The 21,290-nt window shown below is 34.8% G+C and overlaps 1 protein-coding gene across 1 annotated transcript; it reads left to right on the top strand.

The window, feature by feature from the left end:
* The first annotated feature begins 15,722 nt into the window (after positions 1-15,722).
* Positions 15,723-19,600, top strand: LOC131168382 (protein STRICTOSIDINE SYNTHASE-LIKE 2-like). Its single transcript, XM_058127756.1, has 3 exons — positions 15,723-16,275; positions 16,811-17,083; positions 18,939-19,600. The coding sequence occupies exons 1-3, from the start codon at positions 16,004-16,006 to the stop codon at positions 19,504-19,506; spliced, it is 1,113 nt and encodes a 370-aa protein (XP_057983739.1). The 5' UTR covers positions 15,723-16,003; the 3' UTR covers positions 19,507-19,600.
* The last annotated feature ends 1,690 nt before the right edge of the window (positions 19,601-21,290 follow it).

The raw sequence follows: 21,290 nt of genomic DNA, 5'->3' as shown, positions 1-21,290 counted from the left end.
TGATAATGCAACCATGTAACACCCCAACCCCGAGGGGCCTGGGATATTAACCTTTTACCATTGATTTATAGTGGAAGCAAATAAATTCAATTATTATTAAACCAGAGCACTAATTATCCATATTACAATCATTTATTTCAAAAGAAGAAAAATTACATAAGCATAAATATCTGGCATCATACTAATATTTTTAAACAATCTTTATTTTTCTATCCCCACTCGCAAGCTTGCTAAGCCTGATTTCCAACATGCTTTTCAAAGTTATCTGAAATAAAAATATGATTGGAGTGAGACGACGCTCAGTAAGTAAATAAGATTATTATTAGTGTGTGGCAAAAATGAGTTTTTTAAAAATTTCGTAAAACAATATTTAACATTATAACTTCAAAACTGTCTTTGGAATAAATATAAATTTAAAAATTTCTACATAAAACTTTTACCATCAACTATAACAGTAAAATTTTATAATCATATACTATAACTGTTAAATTAAACTTTTAACTTTAAAACTGTATAAATATTTAATGATAAATATATATATACTTTTTCTTATACGTTTTCTTTAGATCGTCATTTAAGCACTAAAATGATCATTTTCATGTAAACTTATACTTTTCCTTCAAATCATCAGTAACTTTGTACACGTAATTAAATATGTATAAACATATATTGTAAAAACCACCCTTAGGCCTGTTTGCCGTAAGTCATGTTTACCCCCATGACTGGGTTGTGCGGTCCGAAAACTGGACTTAGCTGGCTGGCCGACCAAACTAAATCAACGTACGTAAACTTTAAGTGAGATTTTTCTTATTAAGTTCTGGTCCGGAACCAGGTGTGCACTCAGGAGAAATCTACTAACATAAATAACCACTCTGTAAACAGTGTGGGTGCACTCTGATCCGTTTAAATTTTAAGTTGCGGTACCGAGCATCTGTAACTTTGAACTTTCGTTGCCATAAGGGGTTTTAAAATCATCTTATTATAATTTATGCAATTTAAAATAATATCGTGAAAATCTCATCTTTACTCATATTTTCATAAAAAATGTAACGTATAAATAAACTCATGCCACACAATTTTTGTGTTAAAAATATATATAATTTTATTTTTGAATAGAAATAAATGCTGAAAATTTACCCGAGGGGATTAGAACATTTCTTAACCCAAAAATAGATGCAAGTATATTAAAGATAGAACTGGTATAATCAAATACGCGTAAAAATAAACTCATGAAAATTTTATGGAACTAATTAACATAATTGAAATTTACTTATAAAATAAACTCGGGTATGAATTTTAAATAATAAAAAAAAACTAACATAATCAAAATTTACTTACCTTCTTCCTTACGAACACTATAACTATCTTTAAGAAATGAGATCGGAAAGAGTGGGTGATTGAGAACTTACTCAAAAATTCTCTCTTCACCACAATTTCTTTCACTCACTAATTCTTCTCCCTTGAAAAATTGTTGTGAAAAATGAAGGTTGAGAGCTCCATATTTATAGGAAAATTTTGGGGAATAAATGAAATTTATAAAAGTGTGGGGAGATGGATGAAATTATAATTTTTAAAAATTAAAGAATGGGCAAGGGATGGGCAAGGTATGGGTTGAGTATGGGATGAGAATGGAGGCCATGTGGGAGTGCTTGCCCCCATTCCCATTAAATAAATTTTTAATTAATCACTTACCTAATTAATTAATCAATTAGTTAATTAATTATTTTATTATTTTATTATTTTTCTTAATCATTATTATTATCATTGTTATTAATTTTGAACCATTTTTAGTATTTATTTATTTTTGAATAAGAATTAAATTTAAATTTTGAAAACTCATGTGGGCCCCACATGGTCTTGTAGGCCCCACACCACTTCGAGACCCAAACGGATCCTACGTAACTTCAATAATCCTCATACAATTTTATAAGCCCTACACAGCTTCGAGACTCATGTAAACCTCCATACAACTTCGGGACTCATGTGGGGCCCACACAATCTTGTGGGCCCCGCATATGATACTTATATTATTATTATTTTATCATATATTTCTACAAATTATGTCAGTCAAAACATTATTTTATGTACATATTTACGTATATAAACAGTGTCTATCCTGTTCTATCCTATGAAATTTCATTTTGACCAGGCCGACCTCTAAGGAGCGACTGAGCCGCAATGGTCTCTGAGCACTCGCTTAAACAAAGTCTTTCTTAGGCATTAAACATGAAATCAAGGATCCTAACAGAGAAACACTTTCTTTTTTAATACTAACTATTATTATTATTATTCTTTTTTTTCTTGGGTTATTACATCCTCCCCTCCTTATAAAAATTTCGTCCTCGAAATTTACAAAGATTTAAATGAGTACCTTGTATAATGTTGTGCTTTTACCCGATCCCGCTATCGTCGAAAAGATGTGGGTATTTCTGGCGTATTTCTGCTTCTAGTTCCCATGATGCTTCCTCAATGTCGTGGTTGTGCCAGAGCACTTTTACCAGTGAAATCTTCTTTGTGCGCAACTCCTGATCCTTCTTGTCTAAAATCTAGATTGGTACTTCTTCATATGATAGAGTGTCACTAACTTCTAACAACTCATAACTTATCACATGAGAAGGGTCTGGGACGTACTTCTTTAACGTTGAGACATGGAATACATCATGAATTCTCGATAGTGCAGGAGGTAGGTAATTCCGTAAGCGACTGGACCAATCTTCTCCAATACCTCGAATGGTCCAATATACCTGGGGCTTAGTTTGCCATTTTTCCCAAACCTCATGATTCTTTTCATTGGAGCTACTTTTAAAAATATTTTATCCCCCACTTCAAACTCCAACTCACGCCGATGGGTATTCGCATAGCTCCTTTGCCGACTTTGAGCAGTTTTTATTTTGTCCCGGATGAGCTTAATTTTCTCAGAGGTTCGTTGTATAATCTCGGGACCTAAAATTCTTCGTTCACCAACCTCATCCCAATATAATGGGGATCGACACTTTTGGCCATATAACGCTTCATACGGTGCCATCTCTATGCTGGACTGATAACTGTTGTTATAGGCGAACTCAACTAACGGTAGGTACTGAATCCAACTTCCTTTGAAATCCACTACACAAGCTCTCAACATATCCTTTAATATCTGAATGGTTCTCTCTGACTGTCCATCAGTTTGAGGATGAAATGCTGTGCTGAAGGTAAGTCGTGATCCCAAGACTCTTTGCAAACTCTTCCAAAATTGTGATGTGAATCGTGGATCTCGATCTGATACAATAGAAACGGGCACGCCATGTAGTCTAACTATCTCTTGAACATATAATTCTGCAAGCTTGGTCATAGAGTAGTTAACTTTGATTGGAATAAAATGAGCGGTCTTTGTTAGACGATCAATAACCACCCAAATGGCCTCTACTTGCTGACAAGTAAGACACTATTCCACAAATTGTGCAATCTCCCTCTTCATGTTATTCCACCAAAAAGACTCTCTCAAGTCCCTATACATCTTCGTGCTTCCCGGATGCACTGTATAAAGAGATCGATGAGCTTCTTCCAAGGTTGTTCTTTTGATATCTTTGTCATTGGGCACACACAATCTAGTTTGGAATCTCAAAACTCCATCGTCAGAGATGTTAAAGTCTCCCTTCAGTCCACTTTGTACCTTACCCATAATCTTCACTAGCTCTGCATCTTCCATCTGTGCAGCCTTAATCTTTTCTGGTAAGGTCTGTTGGATTACTAGATTAGCAATAAGAGCTTGATGATTTCCTTCCACCATTTCCACACCAAATCTTTTCAGGTCCATCATAATTTGATGTTGGGTCACCATTGCTGAGACTGACGCATTCATTGACTTTCGACTTAATGCATCTACTACCACGTTGGCTTTTCCCGGGTGATAGTTGATGGCGCAATCATAATCTTTGATTAATTCTAACCATCTTCTCTGTCTCATGTTTAATTCCTTTTGTGTGAAAAAGTATTTGAGACTTTTATGGTCTGTGAAAATCTCACACCTTTCACCATAGAGATAGTGTCTCCAGATCTTTAATGCGAATACCACAGCTGCTAGCTCCAAATCTTGTGTAGGATAATTCTTCTCGTAGTCCTTGAGTTGTTGAGAAACATATGCAATGACCTTCCCCTGTTGCATTAATCCACACCCGAGCCCTTTCTGAGATGCATCACTGTAGATCACAAAACCATCTTCTCCTGATGGAATTGTCAGCACCGAGGCAGTGATGAGTCGTTGCTTTAATTCTTGAAAGCTTTGCTCACATTCATCAGTCTTTTCATACTTCACATTCTTTCTTGTCAATCTCGTCAGAGGACCAAATATTTTAGAGAACCCTTCCACAAATCGACGATAATATCCTGCTAGATCTAAGAAACTCCTGATCTCATGAACATTCTTCGGTCTCACCCAATCTACTACTGCCTCTATTTTACTTGTGTCCACAAGAATACCATCCTTAGATATCACGTGCCCTAAGAATGCAACTCTTTCTAGCCAAAACTCACATTTCGTAAGTTTGGCATAAAGTCTCTTTTCTCTTAGTATTTTGAGTACTAGCCTCAAATGGTTCTCATGTTCCTGAGGGCTTTTTGAATAAATCAAAATATCATCAATGAAGACTACCACAAATTGATCTAGATATTCATGAAAAACCCTATTCATAAGGTCCATAAAGGCAGCAGGAGCATTGGTCAATCCAAATGGCATGACTAAGAATTCATAGTGACCATATCTCGTTCGGAATGCGGTCTTTGGAACATCTTCTGATTTGATTTTCACTTGATGGTACCCTGATCGGAGGTCAATTTTAGAGAAGACTTGTGTTCCTTGGAGTTGATCGAACAAGTCATCTATGCGAGGTATTGGGTACTTGTTCTTAATGGTCACTTTATTTATTTCCCGATAATCAATACACATTCTCATCGATCCATCTTTCTTTTTAATGAACAGTACTGGTGCTCCCCATGGTGACATGCTGGGTCTGATGAATCCTTTGTCCAGCAACTCTTGTAATTGTTCCTTCAGTTCTTTCAATTCTACTGGTGTCATTCTATATGGAGCTTTAGATATCGGTGTTGTCCCTGGTAGTAGGTCGATAACAAACTCAATTTCGCGGTCAGGAGGTAGCCTAGGTAAATCTTCAGGGAATACATCCGAGAATTCCCTTACTATTGGGATATCCTCGAGCTTCAATTCGTCCTTTGGTGCCTCCACCACGCATGCTAGGTACCCTTGACATCCATTCAAGAGTAATCTCTTTGCCTGGATTGCCGACAATATTTGTGGTGAAGGGTATACACGAGTTCCATTAAACTTGTATTCTTGCTCTCCAGGAGGTCTAAACACCACCTCCTTATTATAGCAATTTATACTAGTATAACTAGAAGTTAGCCAGTCCATCCCAAGAATTACATCAAACCCATGCATATTAAATACTACCAAGTTAACCGGTAGTATTCTTTCCTCAATACAAATTAGGTAGCCTTTAAGTATTTTTCTACATACTACCGACGTTCCCATTGGTGTACCCACAGATAACTCAGTCTCTAATAGCTGAGTCTCTACCCCGCATATTTTAACATAAGCTGTAGATATAAAGGAGTGTGTGGCTCCAAAATCAAATAATACTACTGCTTTCTTGGAGAATATGGGAATAATACCTGTCACCACATCACTAGTATTTTCGGCATCTCCTGGAGTGAGGGCATAGACATGTGCCTGAGTGGTGTTCTGTTGATTGTTGCTTCGAGGTGTCTAGTTGCCTCCTCTTTGTTGATTTTGTGGGCATTCTCGTTGCATGTGACCAGGTTCACCGCACCAATAACATACCCCTAGTCCGGCTCGACACTCTCCCCCATGTAATTTGTTGCATTTTGGACAAGGGGTGTCTTGTGCATTGTTTAGGTTTCTCGCTGTTTGCCCTCGCCCCACATTGCTGCTGCTATTGTTGTTGTTGTTGTTGTTGTTGTTGTTGCTCCTTTTCCAAGGTCCTTGATTTCTACCAGGGTGAGCCCTTGTGGCATGGGCCTCTTTCTTTGCTCGGATATCTCCGCACTCCTTTGTAGACTTTCTTCTGCCTTCGTTGCTTTGTTCACCAATTGGGAGAAGTCTTCGAGCTCGAATACTGTTACCATCTCATAAATCCTTGAGTTCAATCCTTCTTCAAATTTTCGAGCTTTCTTTGATTCGTCTGGAACCAAATAAGATGCAAAACGAGATAATTCAATGAACTTTGCTGCATATTGTTGTACATTCATATTTCCTTGTTTCAACTCCAAAAATTCCCTAGCCTTAGCATCTCTAGTGGTTTTGGGGGAAAATCGTTCAAAGAAGACTTCCTCAAAACGCTCCCACGTAAGGATGGTTGGATTTGGTCCTTCCTCCAAGAGTAACTTTTTCGAATTCCACCAACGTTTGGCTTCACCAATCATTTTATAGGCTGCATATAGCACCTTTTGTTCGTCCATACAATGAAGGACTCGTAGTATATCTTCCATTGCTTGCATCCAATCTTCTGCAGCAATTGGATTGGCTTTTCCCTCAAAAGTCGGAGGGTGCATTCGATTGAACTGTTCAACTGTACAACCTTCATGGGTTGGTGGATCATTCAGATCCTTGGAGTTCCGCAGAAGTTCCTTCATGACTTGTGCCACATCACGCAACACTATAGTAGCATTGATGTCTTCTCCATTGCAAGTACTCGTATTATTCTCGTTTCCTTCAACACTTACGTTGTTGTTCCTTTGGTCCATTATGAGGGAAAGGATTAGAGTTATTTTAAAATCATAACCTCATTTTTAAAATTTTATCAAATTTATAGGTAAAAGAAAAACATCCTAATTTACCTGTTCTTACCCACATCATGGTTATGCCTATGCTCTGGTAAAATTATTTCTTAAAGTCTACAGAACCTATAACCTATCGCTCTGATACCAAATGTAACACCCCGACCCCGTGGGGCTTGGGATATTAACTTTTTACCATTGATTTATAGAGGAAGCAAATAAACTCAATTATTATTAAACCAGAGCACTAATTATCCATATTACAATCATTTATTTCAAAAGAAGAAAAATTACATAAGCATAAATATTTGGCATCATACTAATATTTCTAAACAATCTTTATTTTTCTATCCTCACCCGCATGCTTGCTAAGCCTGATTTCCAACATACTTTTCAGAGTTATCTGAAATAAAAATATGATTGGAGTGAGACGACGCTCAGTAAGTAAATAAGATTATTATTAGTGTGTGGCAAAAATGAGTTTTTTAAAAATTTCGTAAAACAATATTTAACATTATAACTTCAAAACTGTCTTTGGAATAAATATAAATTTAAAAATTTCTACATAAAACTTTTACCATCAACTATAACAGTAAAATTTTATAATCATATACTATAACTGTTAAATTAAACTTTTAACTTTAAAACTGTATAAATATTTAATGATAAATATATATATACTTTTTCTTATACGTTTTCTTTAGATCGTCATTTAAGCACTAAAATGATCATTTTCATGTAAACTTATACTTTTCCTTCAAATCATCAGTAACTTTGTACACGTAATTAAATATGTATAAACATATATTGTAAAAACCACCCTTAGGCCTGTTTGCCGTAAGTCATGTTTACCCCCATGACTGGGTTGTACGGTCCGAAAACTGGACTTAGCTGGCTGGCCGACCAAACTAAATCAACGTACGTAAACTTTAAGTGAGATTTTTCTTATTAAGTTCTGATCCGGAACCAGGTGTGCACTCAGGAGAAATCCACTAACATAAATAACCACTCTGTAAACAGTGTGGGTGCACTCTGATCCGTTTAAATTTTAAGCTGCGGTACCGAGCATCTGTAACTTTGAACTTTCGTTGCCATAAGGGGTTTTAAAATCATTTTATTATAATTTATACAATTTAAAATAATATCGTGAAAATCTCATCTTTACTCATATTTTCATAAAAAATGTAACGTATAAATAAACTCATGCCACACAATTTTTGTGTTAAAAATATATATAATTTTATTTTTAAATAGAAATAAATGTTGAAAATTTACCTAGAACATATCTTAACCCAAAAATAGATGCAAGTATATTATAGATAGAACTGGTATAATCAAATATGCGTAAAAATAAACTCATGAAAATTTTATGGAACTAATTAACATAATTAAAATTTACTTATAAAATAAAATCGGGTATGAATTTTAAATAAAAAAAAACTAACATAATCAAAATTTACTTACCTTCTTTCTTACGAACATTGTAACTATCTCTAAGAAATGAGATCAAAAAGAGTGGGTGATTGAGAACTTACTCAAAAATTCTCTCTCCACCACAATTTCTTTCCCTCACTAATTTTTCTATTCCTTGAAAAATTGTTGTGAAAAATGAAGGTTGAGAACTCCCTATTTATAAGAAAATTTTGGGGAAGAAATGAAATTTATAAAAGTGTGGGGAGTGGGTGAAATTATAATTTTTAAAAATTAAAGAATGGGCAAGGGATGGGCAAAATATGGGTTGAGTATGGGATGGGGATGGAGGCCATGTGGGAGTGCTTGCCGCCATTCCGATTAAATAAATTTTTAATTAATCACTTACCTAATTAATTAATCAATTAGTTAATTAATTATTTTATTATTTTATTATTTTATTATTTTTCTTAATCATTATTATTATCATTGTTATTAATTTTGAACCATTTTTAGTATTTACTTAAATAAGAATTAAATTTAAATTTTGAAAACTCATGTGGGCCCCACATGGTCTTGTGGGCCCCACACCACTTCGAGACCCAAATGGATCCTATGTAACTCCAATAATCCTCATACGATTTTATGAGCCCTACACAGCTTTGAGACTCATGTAAACCTCCACAAGGCTTCGGGACTCATGTGGGGCCCACACAGTCTTGTGGGCCCCGCATATGATACTTATATTATTATTATTTTATCATATATTTCTACAAATTATGTCAGTCAAAACATTATTTTATGTACATATTTACGTATATAAACAGTGTCTACCCTGTTCTATCCTATGAAATTCCATTTTGACCAAACCGACCTCCAGGGAGCAACTGAGGCGCAATGGTCTCTGAACACTCGCTTAGACAAGGTCTTTCTTAGGCATCAAACATGGAATCAAGGATCCTAACAGAGAAACACTTTCTTTTTTAATACTAACTATTATTATTATTATTCATTTTTTTTTCTTGGGTTATTACAAACCATGTATGCAATGACAGCTAAAAAGAGCTGTAGATAAATTGATGACAGCTAAAAGGAGCTGTGTTTGCAAATTCTAGTGCATATCTATGTGGACTAACTGATGTACAACTAAAAGGAGCTGTAGTACGAATGAATGAAATGATAAATGAAATGAAATGGAAATATGAATGAAATGGATATGAAATATGAAATGTGAACGATGTAAAATGTGAAAGGTTACGTAAAGAGAAATGTTATGATATGTTAAAGCTATGAATATGAACAGTTGTGGATGGTTGAACAATGACAGAAAGAATAATGTATTACGGTATTATCAAGTATGTATGTTAGTAGAACATGTTATTTAGGGCGGGGCAAACTCTTCGCCTAATGGCTTGCTGAGAAAGGCGAGTGCACTAGTAGTATGAGATGTAGCAGTAGGTTGCATAACGCACTAGGGTAAAGGGAAACTATTTGTATTGGCGGGTAGATTTCCCTATTATCGGGGGCCTTCGCTGGTAAACTTTTGTATGAACTGCGTAAGTACGAGGTTAATCTAACACTTGAGGGCTTACTAAGTAAGGTGAGTGCTCTAGCATGCTTCAGTTGTGACCTTTGGGTTGCCTAATGTATCAGAGCAAAGGGGTGCTACTTGCATGGGCAGGTAATCACCCTTGTCCTTGGGCAGTTTCGTGGGTAAATATTTTGCATGTTTTTGAATAGATCAAAAAAGGATTTCAGAATATATGTTTATGGTTTTGCAAATGATATTATAATGTTGATTATAATCTATTATTGACCACACGCTGTTTTAATATATATTGTTTCTTTCCCTTATTGAGGTGTGTCTCACCTTATTACAAATTTATCTTTTCAGGACCACCACATAAATGAGCTTAGAGAAGCTCGAGGTTGATAGCTTTTTGGGTTCTAGATAGAGAAAAGGGTATAAACATTATGATGATAATATGAGATGTATATAAGTTGTGTTTTATGTTTTATGTTTTATGTTTTAAGTCTTTTGGATTTTATGGATGGTTGGAACATGCTGATATTTGTGAATACTGAATATTTTTAGAGATATGAGATTATCGGTGATGAATGCTTATTTATAGACTATGGATAGATATAGTAAACTCTGGTATTATTTTTATGATTAAGGATCATAGTTATGTTTTCCGTTGCGTATGTATGTATTTATTTATGGAATATTAGAATTTTATCAGGTATAACGTGCTGGACCGGGTTTAAGGGTTCAAAGTGTTACAATGTCTCACATCTTCGAGCACCAACTTGTATCCAAGATTTGTTTCCAAATAAACATTTCTCATGCCAACAATTTTTTATAAACTTTCATTTCCCATTCGAACAACTCCATAACTTCCTTTGGAATAGGAAGTGAAGAAATCTTCCCGAGAAGTGAGATGGAATGACGTACCGGAATCAATAACCCAATTAGTCTCTTGACTTGTCAAATTAATGCAACTTTCATCACAAACAACCATAAGATCACCATCAGATGCAACTGAAGTTGTGTCTTCATGTGTTTTTCTAAAAAAAAATTTCTTTGTTTTGCTCATTGAATTTCAATTTTCTACACTCTCGCTTCATATGCCCTTTCTTATGACAATAGTGACACTCTATTTTTTTTTTTGAAACTGAGCTAGACCGACCTATTGATTTATCATTACGATGAGGAGATCTACTCTTGCTTCTACCTCTCCCCAGTTTTCTGTCACAAATGTCTCTAAATGAGAAGAGCCAATTAATTTTCTTCTTATTTCTTCATTCAATAAGCTGCTAGTTACTTGGTTCAAACTGATATTCCATCAAGAGTCGAATTACTAATTGTCACAACCAAAGTCTCTCAACTTTCTGGCAAAGAGTTAAGAAGCATTAGGGCTTGCAACTCATCATCAAAAACTATTTTCATAGTAGCAAATTGATTGATAATATTTTTCATCTTATTCAAATGCTCGGTAATAAAACCACCATCTTTATATTTCAAGTTCACCAATTTTCGGAAAAGAAAAGCTTTATTTGTGACTGACTTTCTATCATAAAGACCTTCCATATTTTTCCACAATTCATATGCCAAAGTTTCGGTAGAAATATGAAGAAAAACACTATCATCAATCCATTGACGACGGATGACACCAACAAATTTTTTATTAAGCCTATTCTACTCATAATTACTCATGTTTTGAGGCTTTCGGCTATCACCTTCAATAGGTCCATCCAAATCTTTACAAAATAAAAGATTTTGCATTTTTGTTTTCCAAGATACCAATTGCTTCCATTAAAGCTAATTATACGACCAACATGATTTACACAATCTTAATGAGTCCAAATAACATGGCTATAATACCACTTGTTGGGAAAAATATGAATGATTCCCATAAATAATCAATGGTGTAATACAAATAAACAAATACATCGAGACACAAGAAATTTAATGTGGTTCCCTCAAATATTAAGATACATCCACGGGACATGATGGTCCAAATTCACTATCACCAAGGTTCGTACAAAGTGGGTACAAAAAACACAAGGCTTACAAATACACAAAAGTGTATAACAAATGTATCAAGATGAAAGACCTCACCAAATGTTGAGAACAAACCTCCAAGAGCCAACCAAAATAGAGCACAAATGTAAGCACAACCGAAAGCTCAATATTTTGAAAATAATCCCTTTTTCTTGCTAGAACAAGACTAAAAAACCAGGGGCTGCCAAGAGTACTTGTAGAAATCAATGAGTGGAGAACCAGAATGGAGGGGACACAGCTTGCTTGCTGAGAAGAAAATCGGTGAGCTGCTACAGGCGTGAGGTCCTTGTCACGCCTCGAACCCTGTAATGGGACCCGAGGGTGAATAAGTAACCTAATCATGTCCCTGTATCATACAAATCACCAATGACACAATACAATGAATAAGGGTCCGTCCCCATGGGGTTCCCAGGCACCCTATACACATTCACATTTACCACGGAAATACAGCGGAAGATAAGTCTTTTCATACCAGAGTCTATATAAAGAAGTCTAAATCCACAAAATACAACACAAATCCAGGTGGCAGTCAAAACCCCCAAAAGACCACCCAGCATAAGCTTAGGACTTACCTAGGTACTTCCTGCAGTACACCAACACTACGCTCCTACACCAAGTAGCTAGCTTCGGTTACCCGAAGGACCTGAAAAATATGTACGTACAGTAGGGGTAAGATACCTCTCAGTAAGGTAGATACATGTTATATCGGTGTGTGGCATTTGAGTGTTATCATGACAGCAAAACATACACAGTTAAATGCAATTTTAGTACTTTCCCAAAATAGTTTCAAAACAATGCATACATGCACACACACATGATCATGTAACCTCGTGTTGTCACACCCTTCGGCCTGAAGCCGGCCCACGATACCTGACGTTGGCCCGTAGCCTGCCCATGATACACGGCGTCCCCGGCACATGGCGAACCCCAAGCTCCTATGCATCGAATCGATACAAACTGGTGATCGGCACCCTTCAGTGATCAGCCGGTAAGGCTCATGCCCTCGGATATAGAGCTGGACACTCTTTCTAAACATGACAGGTGATAAACACACGCCCTCGGATATAGAGCCAGTCACTCTTTCAGTACTTGGAACAACTTGGAACCCAGTTCCTATTGCATTTCATCAAAACACAACCATGCATGCTCATATAACCAAACAAACCACACCCATTTGGTAATCTATAAATCATGATTTTTCAAGCGTATACAGTTTAATAAAGTCAAGGCACGACCATCCCTAACACAATACATAACCAAAGGTTTTCCAACAAAACTAGGGATTGCAGCCCAATACCCCTTTTTTCCCAAAAACTGTTACATGAAAAACGCACAGTTTTACTCGTTATATTTCCTCAAATGAATAACCAAAGCACTCACAGGACCGTGGACCACAGTTCTACCGAGTTTAATTTAAAAAATAACCGACATAAACTGAATCCCCTTACCTTTTCCCGAATGACAAATTCTGAACTCCAAGACCCCTAAACTGCGAACCGAGTTCCAAAACCTACCACCCACAGTACAAAACTCGCTCACAACTCTGTTACCTACAAGACTACTGAATCAGAACTAAAAACCAAGCCTTACCCCTATTTTGGGCCAAAACCCAAGAATGCCCGAACAAAAATCCAATCCGTAGAACTTGTAAAGAATCCTTCCCTTCCCTGATCCTCGTGGTAACATTGGATCTACGATTCCCGTTACATACGACGAAGAAATCTAAAGAGATAGAGAGTAGGTTGAGTTTCTAGAGAGAGAGAGATAGAGAGAATTTGAGTTTTCTTAGTTAATTAATTACTCTTCTCTTAATTAATTAATTCCCTATATCACGATTCGGGTTCTTACAGTCCTAGTGCAAAATGGCAAAGGAAGTGGAGAGGTTAATCTGTGGGGAGTAGCTAGGCCGTTTTACCGGGGTTGGAATTGAGGGAAAGAGGAGAAATACAAAACATTCCCCGGACAAGCTTGTTGAGAAGCCAACAAAACAATAAAAAAGGAATATCTTTCCAAGACATAGGCCCACAAGGAGGGACACCCAACAATATGTATGGGTACAAATTTAAAATTTCAATAAAAAAAAATATCCTACTATGAAACCATATTAAATTTGCATAATAATTTATTTTAAATCACAATGAGCTATAGAATAACCATTAGATAGATACCAAAAAAAAAAGACTAATCAAATTATTTTTAAAATTAATGTTGCATTAAAATAAATTAATTTCATTAAAAAAAAAGTAAACAAAAATACGACATAAATGCATGGAGTGTGACCAATATCTAATACGAATATGACATGAAATTAAAAGTATAACTAATACGAATATGACATGGAACTAAAAGTAATTTAACAGTGCATCACTAACATGGCTGGATTGTATTAATTCTATACTCATGACCTTCGTGGTCATAACTAATTTAGTGGCAAGTGGTCCCTTAAATTCTACCACTATAAATGATGGAATGGGATTTGTATTCTTGACGAACAATAGTAATTCAAAAATGTGTATCTTCTAAAGATGGATCTCATACCCTTATGAGTCTTAGTTGTTGAATCTATCTCAATGTGCTTGAAAGTAGTATTGTTCGAACTATTCTATGAGATATATAAGAATATCCATAATACTAAACTTGACAAAGTGGATTGGATAGTATAATGTAAGGTGGATTATGCTGATTATCCGATGAAGAAATTATAATTCATATTCGACTCAATTAATGTTGTAGTGTGTGGCTCATATCGAATAAAAAACATGCACAAAGAAAGCAGGTTGATATCGAAAGTGGAGCTGAGCAAAGTAGAGTGGACGACGACATCGACTTTTTGAGCTTGAAATTTATTGTTTTATTAACCGGGACGATTAATAGGTTGGGGTGTGGGAGCAATGCTCTCGCGATATGGTATAAGGGTATATGAAGAATTTTTCTAATACCTCTGTACAGTTAGGGTTAGTATAAATACATATGATGTAACCTTACTTTGATATAGTGAAATTCGACTGTAGCTCGTTCTTGTGGATATAAACATACTGCTGAACCACGTTAAATGTAATTTTTTTTACCGTATTATAATAATTTATTTTACATAATAATTAAAGTTATTTAAAAAAATTATTTGGTAAATTGTTAAATTTTAAGAACCAACCACAAAATTATAATTTTTTTATATCATAAATTTAGGGTTTTTATTTTGATCACGAGAAATGGTCCATGATCGCATAAATTGGCGGAAAATGATTCATATAGCCGACCCCACTTAGTGGGACTAAGGCTTGGTTTTGTTGTTGTTTGTTGTTATTTTGATCACGAGAAATGAGCATTTAGGCTTGAGTGGTAATACAAGAGTTGGGAGTGTTTGACGAAATCTTGGCTAATTAAAATTATATTGATTGAACTGATGTCTAATAATTATAAACATATTAGAATATCTACAAATTTAGATATTAATTAATCATTAACAGATATACAGTCAGATAATATCCACAATCCATCAATCGAGTCATTTAAAATGAATGAAAAAAATTTAAATCATATTTAACTTATGTAATTTGTAAATTGATTATGAGTCAAATTGAATGAATCAAATTTAGTTAGAATTAATGTATTTTTGTTCATTTTGCCGCATCTACATAATAATACTCACTACCATATGAGGCTTAATAGTTTTTTATAGATTTGGTAAAATGGATAAAAGTTGTTAATTCGAATCGAATATGACCCACTTAAATCGACTCGTAACCCATTCGCACATTAAATGAGTCGAATATGATGTAAACTTTTTTTATCCACCTATAAATGAGTTAATTAGTAAATTTAAAATTTTATTTAATGGATATTCGTCCATCTGCTAACAACTAATAATTGAATTCAGTCATAATTTCTTATGACTATACTTATTACGCATCAATGCAATTAGCATAAGCTCGAATACCCAACCTAATCCCACACTTTAAATCTTTGCCAGTCTGGCGAAGAGGATTCTGAGCATTAGAAAACGGGACACGTCCCAAATTAAAATTGGGGCCCACCCTGAGCCTCGTCTATGCGAATGCTCCATCTGTTTCGACGAACTTGTTATTTCTCTCACTATAATTTATGAGCGGTGAACACTAGGCAGTCCTCTCCGCCGGCGCTGGGTCTTCCATCCAAGATAGGAACCGGAGCAGAGAGCTTGCTCTTTGGGTTCTCACCCTAACCTCCTCATACATAACAGACGCGTACATATATATCATGAGACGGCTCATCTTCGGCGCAACCGCAATACTTCTCCTCTCCATCTTACTCGCCGTCGATCGCGTAGACTTTCTCTTTCCGCCGGCCGATCCGAAAGAAGAGGGTCGGAGCCTGGAAACTCTTCCAATCGCCGGTGCCGTAGGACCCGAGAGCTTCGCCTTCGACCCGCTCGGCGGCGGCCCTTACACGGGCGTATCCGACGGCCGGATTCTCAAGTGGCAGCCAAATGAACGGCGGTGGATCAGTTTCGCCGTCACTTCTCCCAACAGGTGCGCCTCGTACATCTCCCCCTCGCAAACCGAACATTGCTATGACTCCTCTCTCTCTCTCTCTCTCTTAATTTCCTAATTTTCTTGTCATTTAACAGGAGCATTGAGATTATTTAATATGTCAAAACTAACCCTTTTATGTAAGAAAGAGCTAGAAATTTGAATATTAGACATTATAATATCATTGCAAGTTCAAAATTTTTTACACAAGCTATTGCCAAACTATCGTCATCTACTCTTATAATAAAATTTCAAATAAGAAATAAGAAAAAAAATTGATTCTCTCTAAGCACCAAACACTAAAAAAGTACTCTTGAATAAGATCGCGATTAACCGTTGTAAATTTCTCTGATTAGGTATTAATAGTTTGAGCTTGTAATTTTCATTTCACTGAAACAAAACTATGAAATTGTCGCTCCAATAATTAGAAAGCTTAGGACTTTTGTTTTGAAAGTTTGAAACTAATTTTTTTGGAAAAAGTCGAATCAGAGATAGAATGTTTCGCACATAATCTACTCAATTAATTTTGGTGCAGGGAAGAGTGCGAAGCAGGGGCAGAGGGGCAGGAAGCGAGGGAGCACATATGCGGGAGGCCATTAGGACTGGGATTCAACGAAGAGACAGGGGACATGTACGTGGCCGATGCTTATAAGGGGCTTCTTGTGGTCGGGAGAGAAGGCGGCTTGGCCCATAGGGCCACGGCGGAAGCACCTGCTGGCGTCCACCTCCGCTTCACCAACAGCTTGGACATTCACCGCCGCACTGGGGTCGTCTTCTTTACCGACAGCAGCTCCCAATACCGTCGAAGGTACCAGAGCCTTTCAAAAACTCAACACGTTGTTCTAAACTCCACCGCTCGCAAGATGTCGTGATCGCATTTAGCTCAACCCATTTGCGCCAGAAATATGAAAAATAAGTTTCTTTCACATTTTCCCATATCAAAATCTTTATCCAAACAGACCACAAGTATTTTTAGACCAAGAAAATGAAAGTTTATTTTAATAAATAAAAATTAAAAAAAAATTAAATATTAATAATGTGTAAAATCAAAATTATGTTCATAGGTTTTTATATATATTTTTTATTTTCTTTCTTCTTTTCTCGATAACAAAAAAAAAATATTCTTTTATATTTTTCTTTTCTATTTCTAATATTTTCTCGATTTCAAAATGAGTCTTGTTGGGAATTAAAAACAAATTTTGAAACCTGTGATAAATAAAATAAAAAAAAATACACGTTAAAGAAAAATAAATCACATGTATAAGACAGTATTTATATGGTTCAGCAATTTTGCCTACGTCTACGGAGTTACAGGAATTGAGTGCAGCGATATAATACTCTCCCTCTTGCTTTCTTGCGAAATTTGATCACAAACTCTAATCGTTCAAAAGCAATCCTTTTATATGTTGCGCATATGATTCGTTCTGAATGGGCCCAAAAAAATTTTTAGGGGGACAACACAAGAACGGTATGGCTTGTGCCAGCCCATGCCGCAGAACTCATGGACTAAGTCTTAGGATAGAAATCTCTCATTAAATAAAGGTCGGATCATCATCCAAATTTAACACAATTAGGTTTCACAAAAGTCCAACAAGTCTTAATTTTTGTTAATTTTTAATCTTCTTAAAATAAATTTTTATATTTTATAGTATTTTAATAGAGAAAAAAAAATATGTTTCCTCGTTATTTTTATTTCCTTTCATGATCCTAGGTGGAGCCCATGCTCAAGTGTGGGGCTAACCAAAATTATATTCTCTTTGACAAATTGATGAAAATTTCTCCAAATTTGTCAATGTGAGAAGACGTATAAAGTGCGGGTGGGACCCACACCCACCTCATCCTATTTCTTCTAGTATACTCTCAAGGTGACAAATTCGAGAAAAAGATATTTTTTCTTCTTAACTACCCACGCGAATCTGTATATTCTTTTATCTTATTTTTCAAAATTTATATTAAGAAAAGGTTTAAGCTAAATATCGAGAAATACGTAATTTCTTATCTCATTTTCTTTTTCATCCAGACATTTTTCTTTCAATGAAATGTGTGCATTTGTCAAATCTCTTTTTTTTTTTTTTTAATAATGTGTGCATTTGTCAAATTTATTTATTTTTAATTATTTATTACATCTTAAAAAAAAAAAAAAAAAGAACTACCCAAAACCTACAACTTTCCATATCAGAACTTTGAGACATGTGTGACATAAAAAACCTTTGGGATATGCCTTGTGAAACTCTTCTAGCTCTTTCCTCTATTTCTTTATTTTGTTTTCTACAAATGGTAACACTTAATTTGTCTCATCTTACATCTTTATGAACAATGCAAGCTTAAAGGTTTCATTTGGAACATGAAAAACATATGAAAAATAAAAGAAAAATATAAAAGATTTCACCTTTTCATACTTCATTATCAAGGAAAGTTAAAATAAAAATAAAATATATAGTAAATCAATTAATAAAATTTTGATTTTATGCATAATTAATATTTAATTTTTTAATTCTTAATTATATTAGAGTAAATTTTTATTTTTAATATTAGTTGATGTAGAGACAAAAATGCCATGGAAAGTATATTTTCTTCTTACTTTTTCTTTTATTTTTATTTTTTTGAACAAAATTCTTGATCCAATCGGAGTATAAATGAATTGGGTTTTTGAAATTTTACAGGGATTACATGTCTGCGGTCGTGAGTGGGGATAAAACAGGAAGGCTCCTGAAATACGACCCTCACAGCAACCAAACAACAGTTCTCCTACGCAATCTCTCTTTCCCCAATGGTGTGGCTCTCAGCCGCAATGCCCATTTCCTTCTGCTTGCAGAGACCAACACCTGCAGAATCCTAAGGCTGTGGTTAAGCACGTCCAAGCTTGAAGTGTTTGCCCAATTGCCAGGATTCCCAGACAACATCAAGAGGAATTCCAAAGGGGAGTTTTGGGTGGGAATTCATTCTAGGAGAGGGAAGTTCTTGGAATGGATTCTATCCTATCCTTGGATAGGAAAGGCTTTGCTCAGAATTCCCTTTCAGCCTCTGAAGCTGGTTTCAGTTGTGAATGAGTGGAGAGGGAGTGGGTTTGCTGTGAGGTTGAGCGAGGATGGGGAGGTAGTGGGAGTGTTTGGGGACAGGGGCAGGAGGATTTGGAAGGCCATTAGTGAGGTTTTGGAGGAGGAAAATGGGAATTTGTGGATTGGGTCTGTGGCTATGCCTTTTGCTGGCTTGTCCAAGCCGCAAATTTGAATTTTAGGGTTATGGCTGATCTTGCTTTTGGATGTTGTTGAGAAATTTTAAATCTTGAATGCTTTATATAACTTAATTTCTTAGATGGTTCAAAGCTATTTTGTTTTAGCCCAAATGATGATTTGTGTTTATAAGTTGTATTTTGTTTGCCGAATAAAATGAGATGAATAAAATTTTAAATCGTGATACAAAAATCAAAATTTTGAATTGTTTTTAAACTGCATTTTGTTTACCGAATAAAGTGAGGTGGAATAAAATTTTGAGAGGAAAAAAAGAGAGAACTTTAAGTGATAAAGTTCATTTCTTTCGATTCTATTTTATTCGTTTCTACCAAATAAGAATTTGACACTGCTTATTTTATGTATTGAACTAATATACTCGAGTTAATAAGTGCTATCAGTTGCTAAGAAACATATAGTAGTATACAAAGTTTTTGTAAGTCCATAACAGAGAATATACAAAGAATAATCTCGTAAATTTCTATTCTTCTTTCTGATTTCATGTTGAATGGAATAATAAATTTAGAATATATAAACTAATTATTACTATGGAAATGTTTATTGCTAAAATTTTTATTATATTCTATCTTATTCTTAAAAATAACTATTTTGTAAATCAAATGTAACCTAAATGTAATAATTTTGTCCAACTCCTACAAAGTATTAATTAATTATTTTAATTTATAAGCCTAAAAGTTTTGCATGTTCTAAAATTCAAAAAAAAAAAATCTCACTAGATTTAGACTTAATTCATCCAAAAATAATTAAGATTTTCCTGTTGTACCTCTGATTTGAGATTAGAATTGTGGTACTTGTAACTTCACATGCATTTATTGGATTGGTAAAAAAAAAGAACAAATTAAAATTAAAATTTTAAGACATTCATGCAAATGATCATTTTGAAACTTAAACAAACTATATCAAAATTTCAAAACTAAATGTGATCTTGGGTTATCATTCACAGAGGAACAAAATTATCACTTCATTAAAAATTTTGGAATTAGGTAATCACCCCAAATCGACACATCGTGTTGGCACTTGGGTATGGTGTTAAATATGCAAGGTTCCTGCATCATTATAGACGTAAGAGGGTAAAGAAGTTAGTTTAAGAGAGCACAATTAGATTTGCAATTTCGAATGTAGAGACACTTACGAGCAAAAGCATGAAAATTGTGGACACCATAATTAGAAGAAAAATTAATCTAATTTGCCTTCAAAAAACTACATAAATAGGGGAGAAAGTTAGAAAATTTGAAAGATAAATATTTAAAATTTGATAAACTGGAAATGAAAAGTACAAGAATGGGATATGAATTATTGTAGATAAAAACTTAAAAGATAGAATTATAAAGTCAAAATGGTCTTATGCCAAAAGATAATAAATGTCATTAGTGTATATTAGGGATTGAGAAAATATTCGTAGGAGCATACATGAATGAACACGTTGAAAGGAATAATGAAGATTATAAGATGATACATGGAGGACTTTAGACTTCGTCATGTCATATGATTTTGTTATAATGAATACTTATTCTAAGATGAGAGAAAACACTTAATAACCTTCAAAAGTAGACAAAATAAAAGTCAAATAATTTTTTTCTTAACTAAAAGGATAGATTGTTTACTATATAAAGATTGTAAAGTTATCTCAAGTGAAAACTTAACTACACAATGTAGAGTTCGAGTGTTAGATAATATGTATTAAAAAATAGAAGAGAAAGAATAAAATAAATCATAATGAGAGAACTAGATGGTGGAATCTAAAGGGTAAAAAATAAAATTTGA

Source organism: Malania oleifera, chromosome 11, assembly GCF_029873635.1.
Source record: "Malania oleifera isolate guangnan ecotype guangnan chromosome 11, ASM2987363v1, whole genome shotgun sequence".
Taxonomy (NCBI): Eukaryota; Viridiplantae; Streptophyta; class Magnoliopsida; order Santalales; family Ximeniaceae; genus Malania; species Malania oleifera.
Note: the sequence above shows the minus strand (reverse complement) of the source record. Positions and strands in the feature narration are given on the sequence as shown.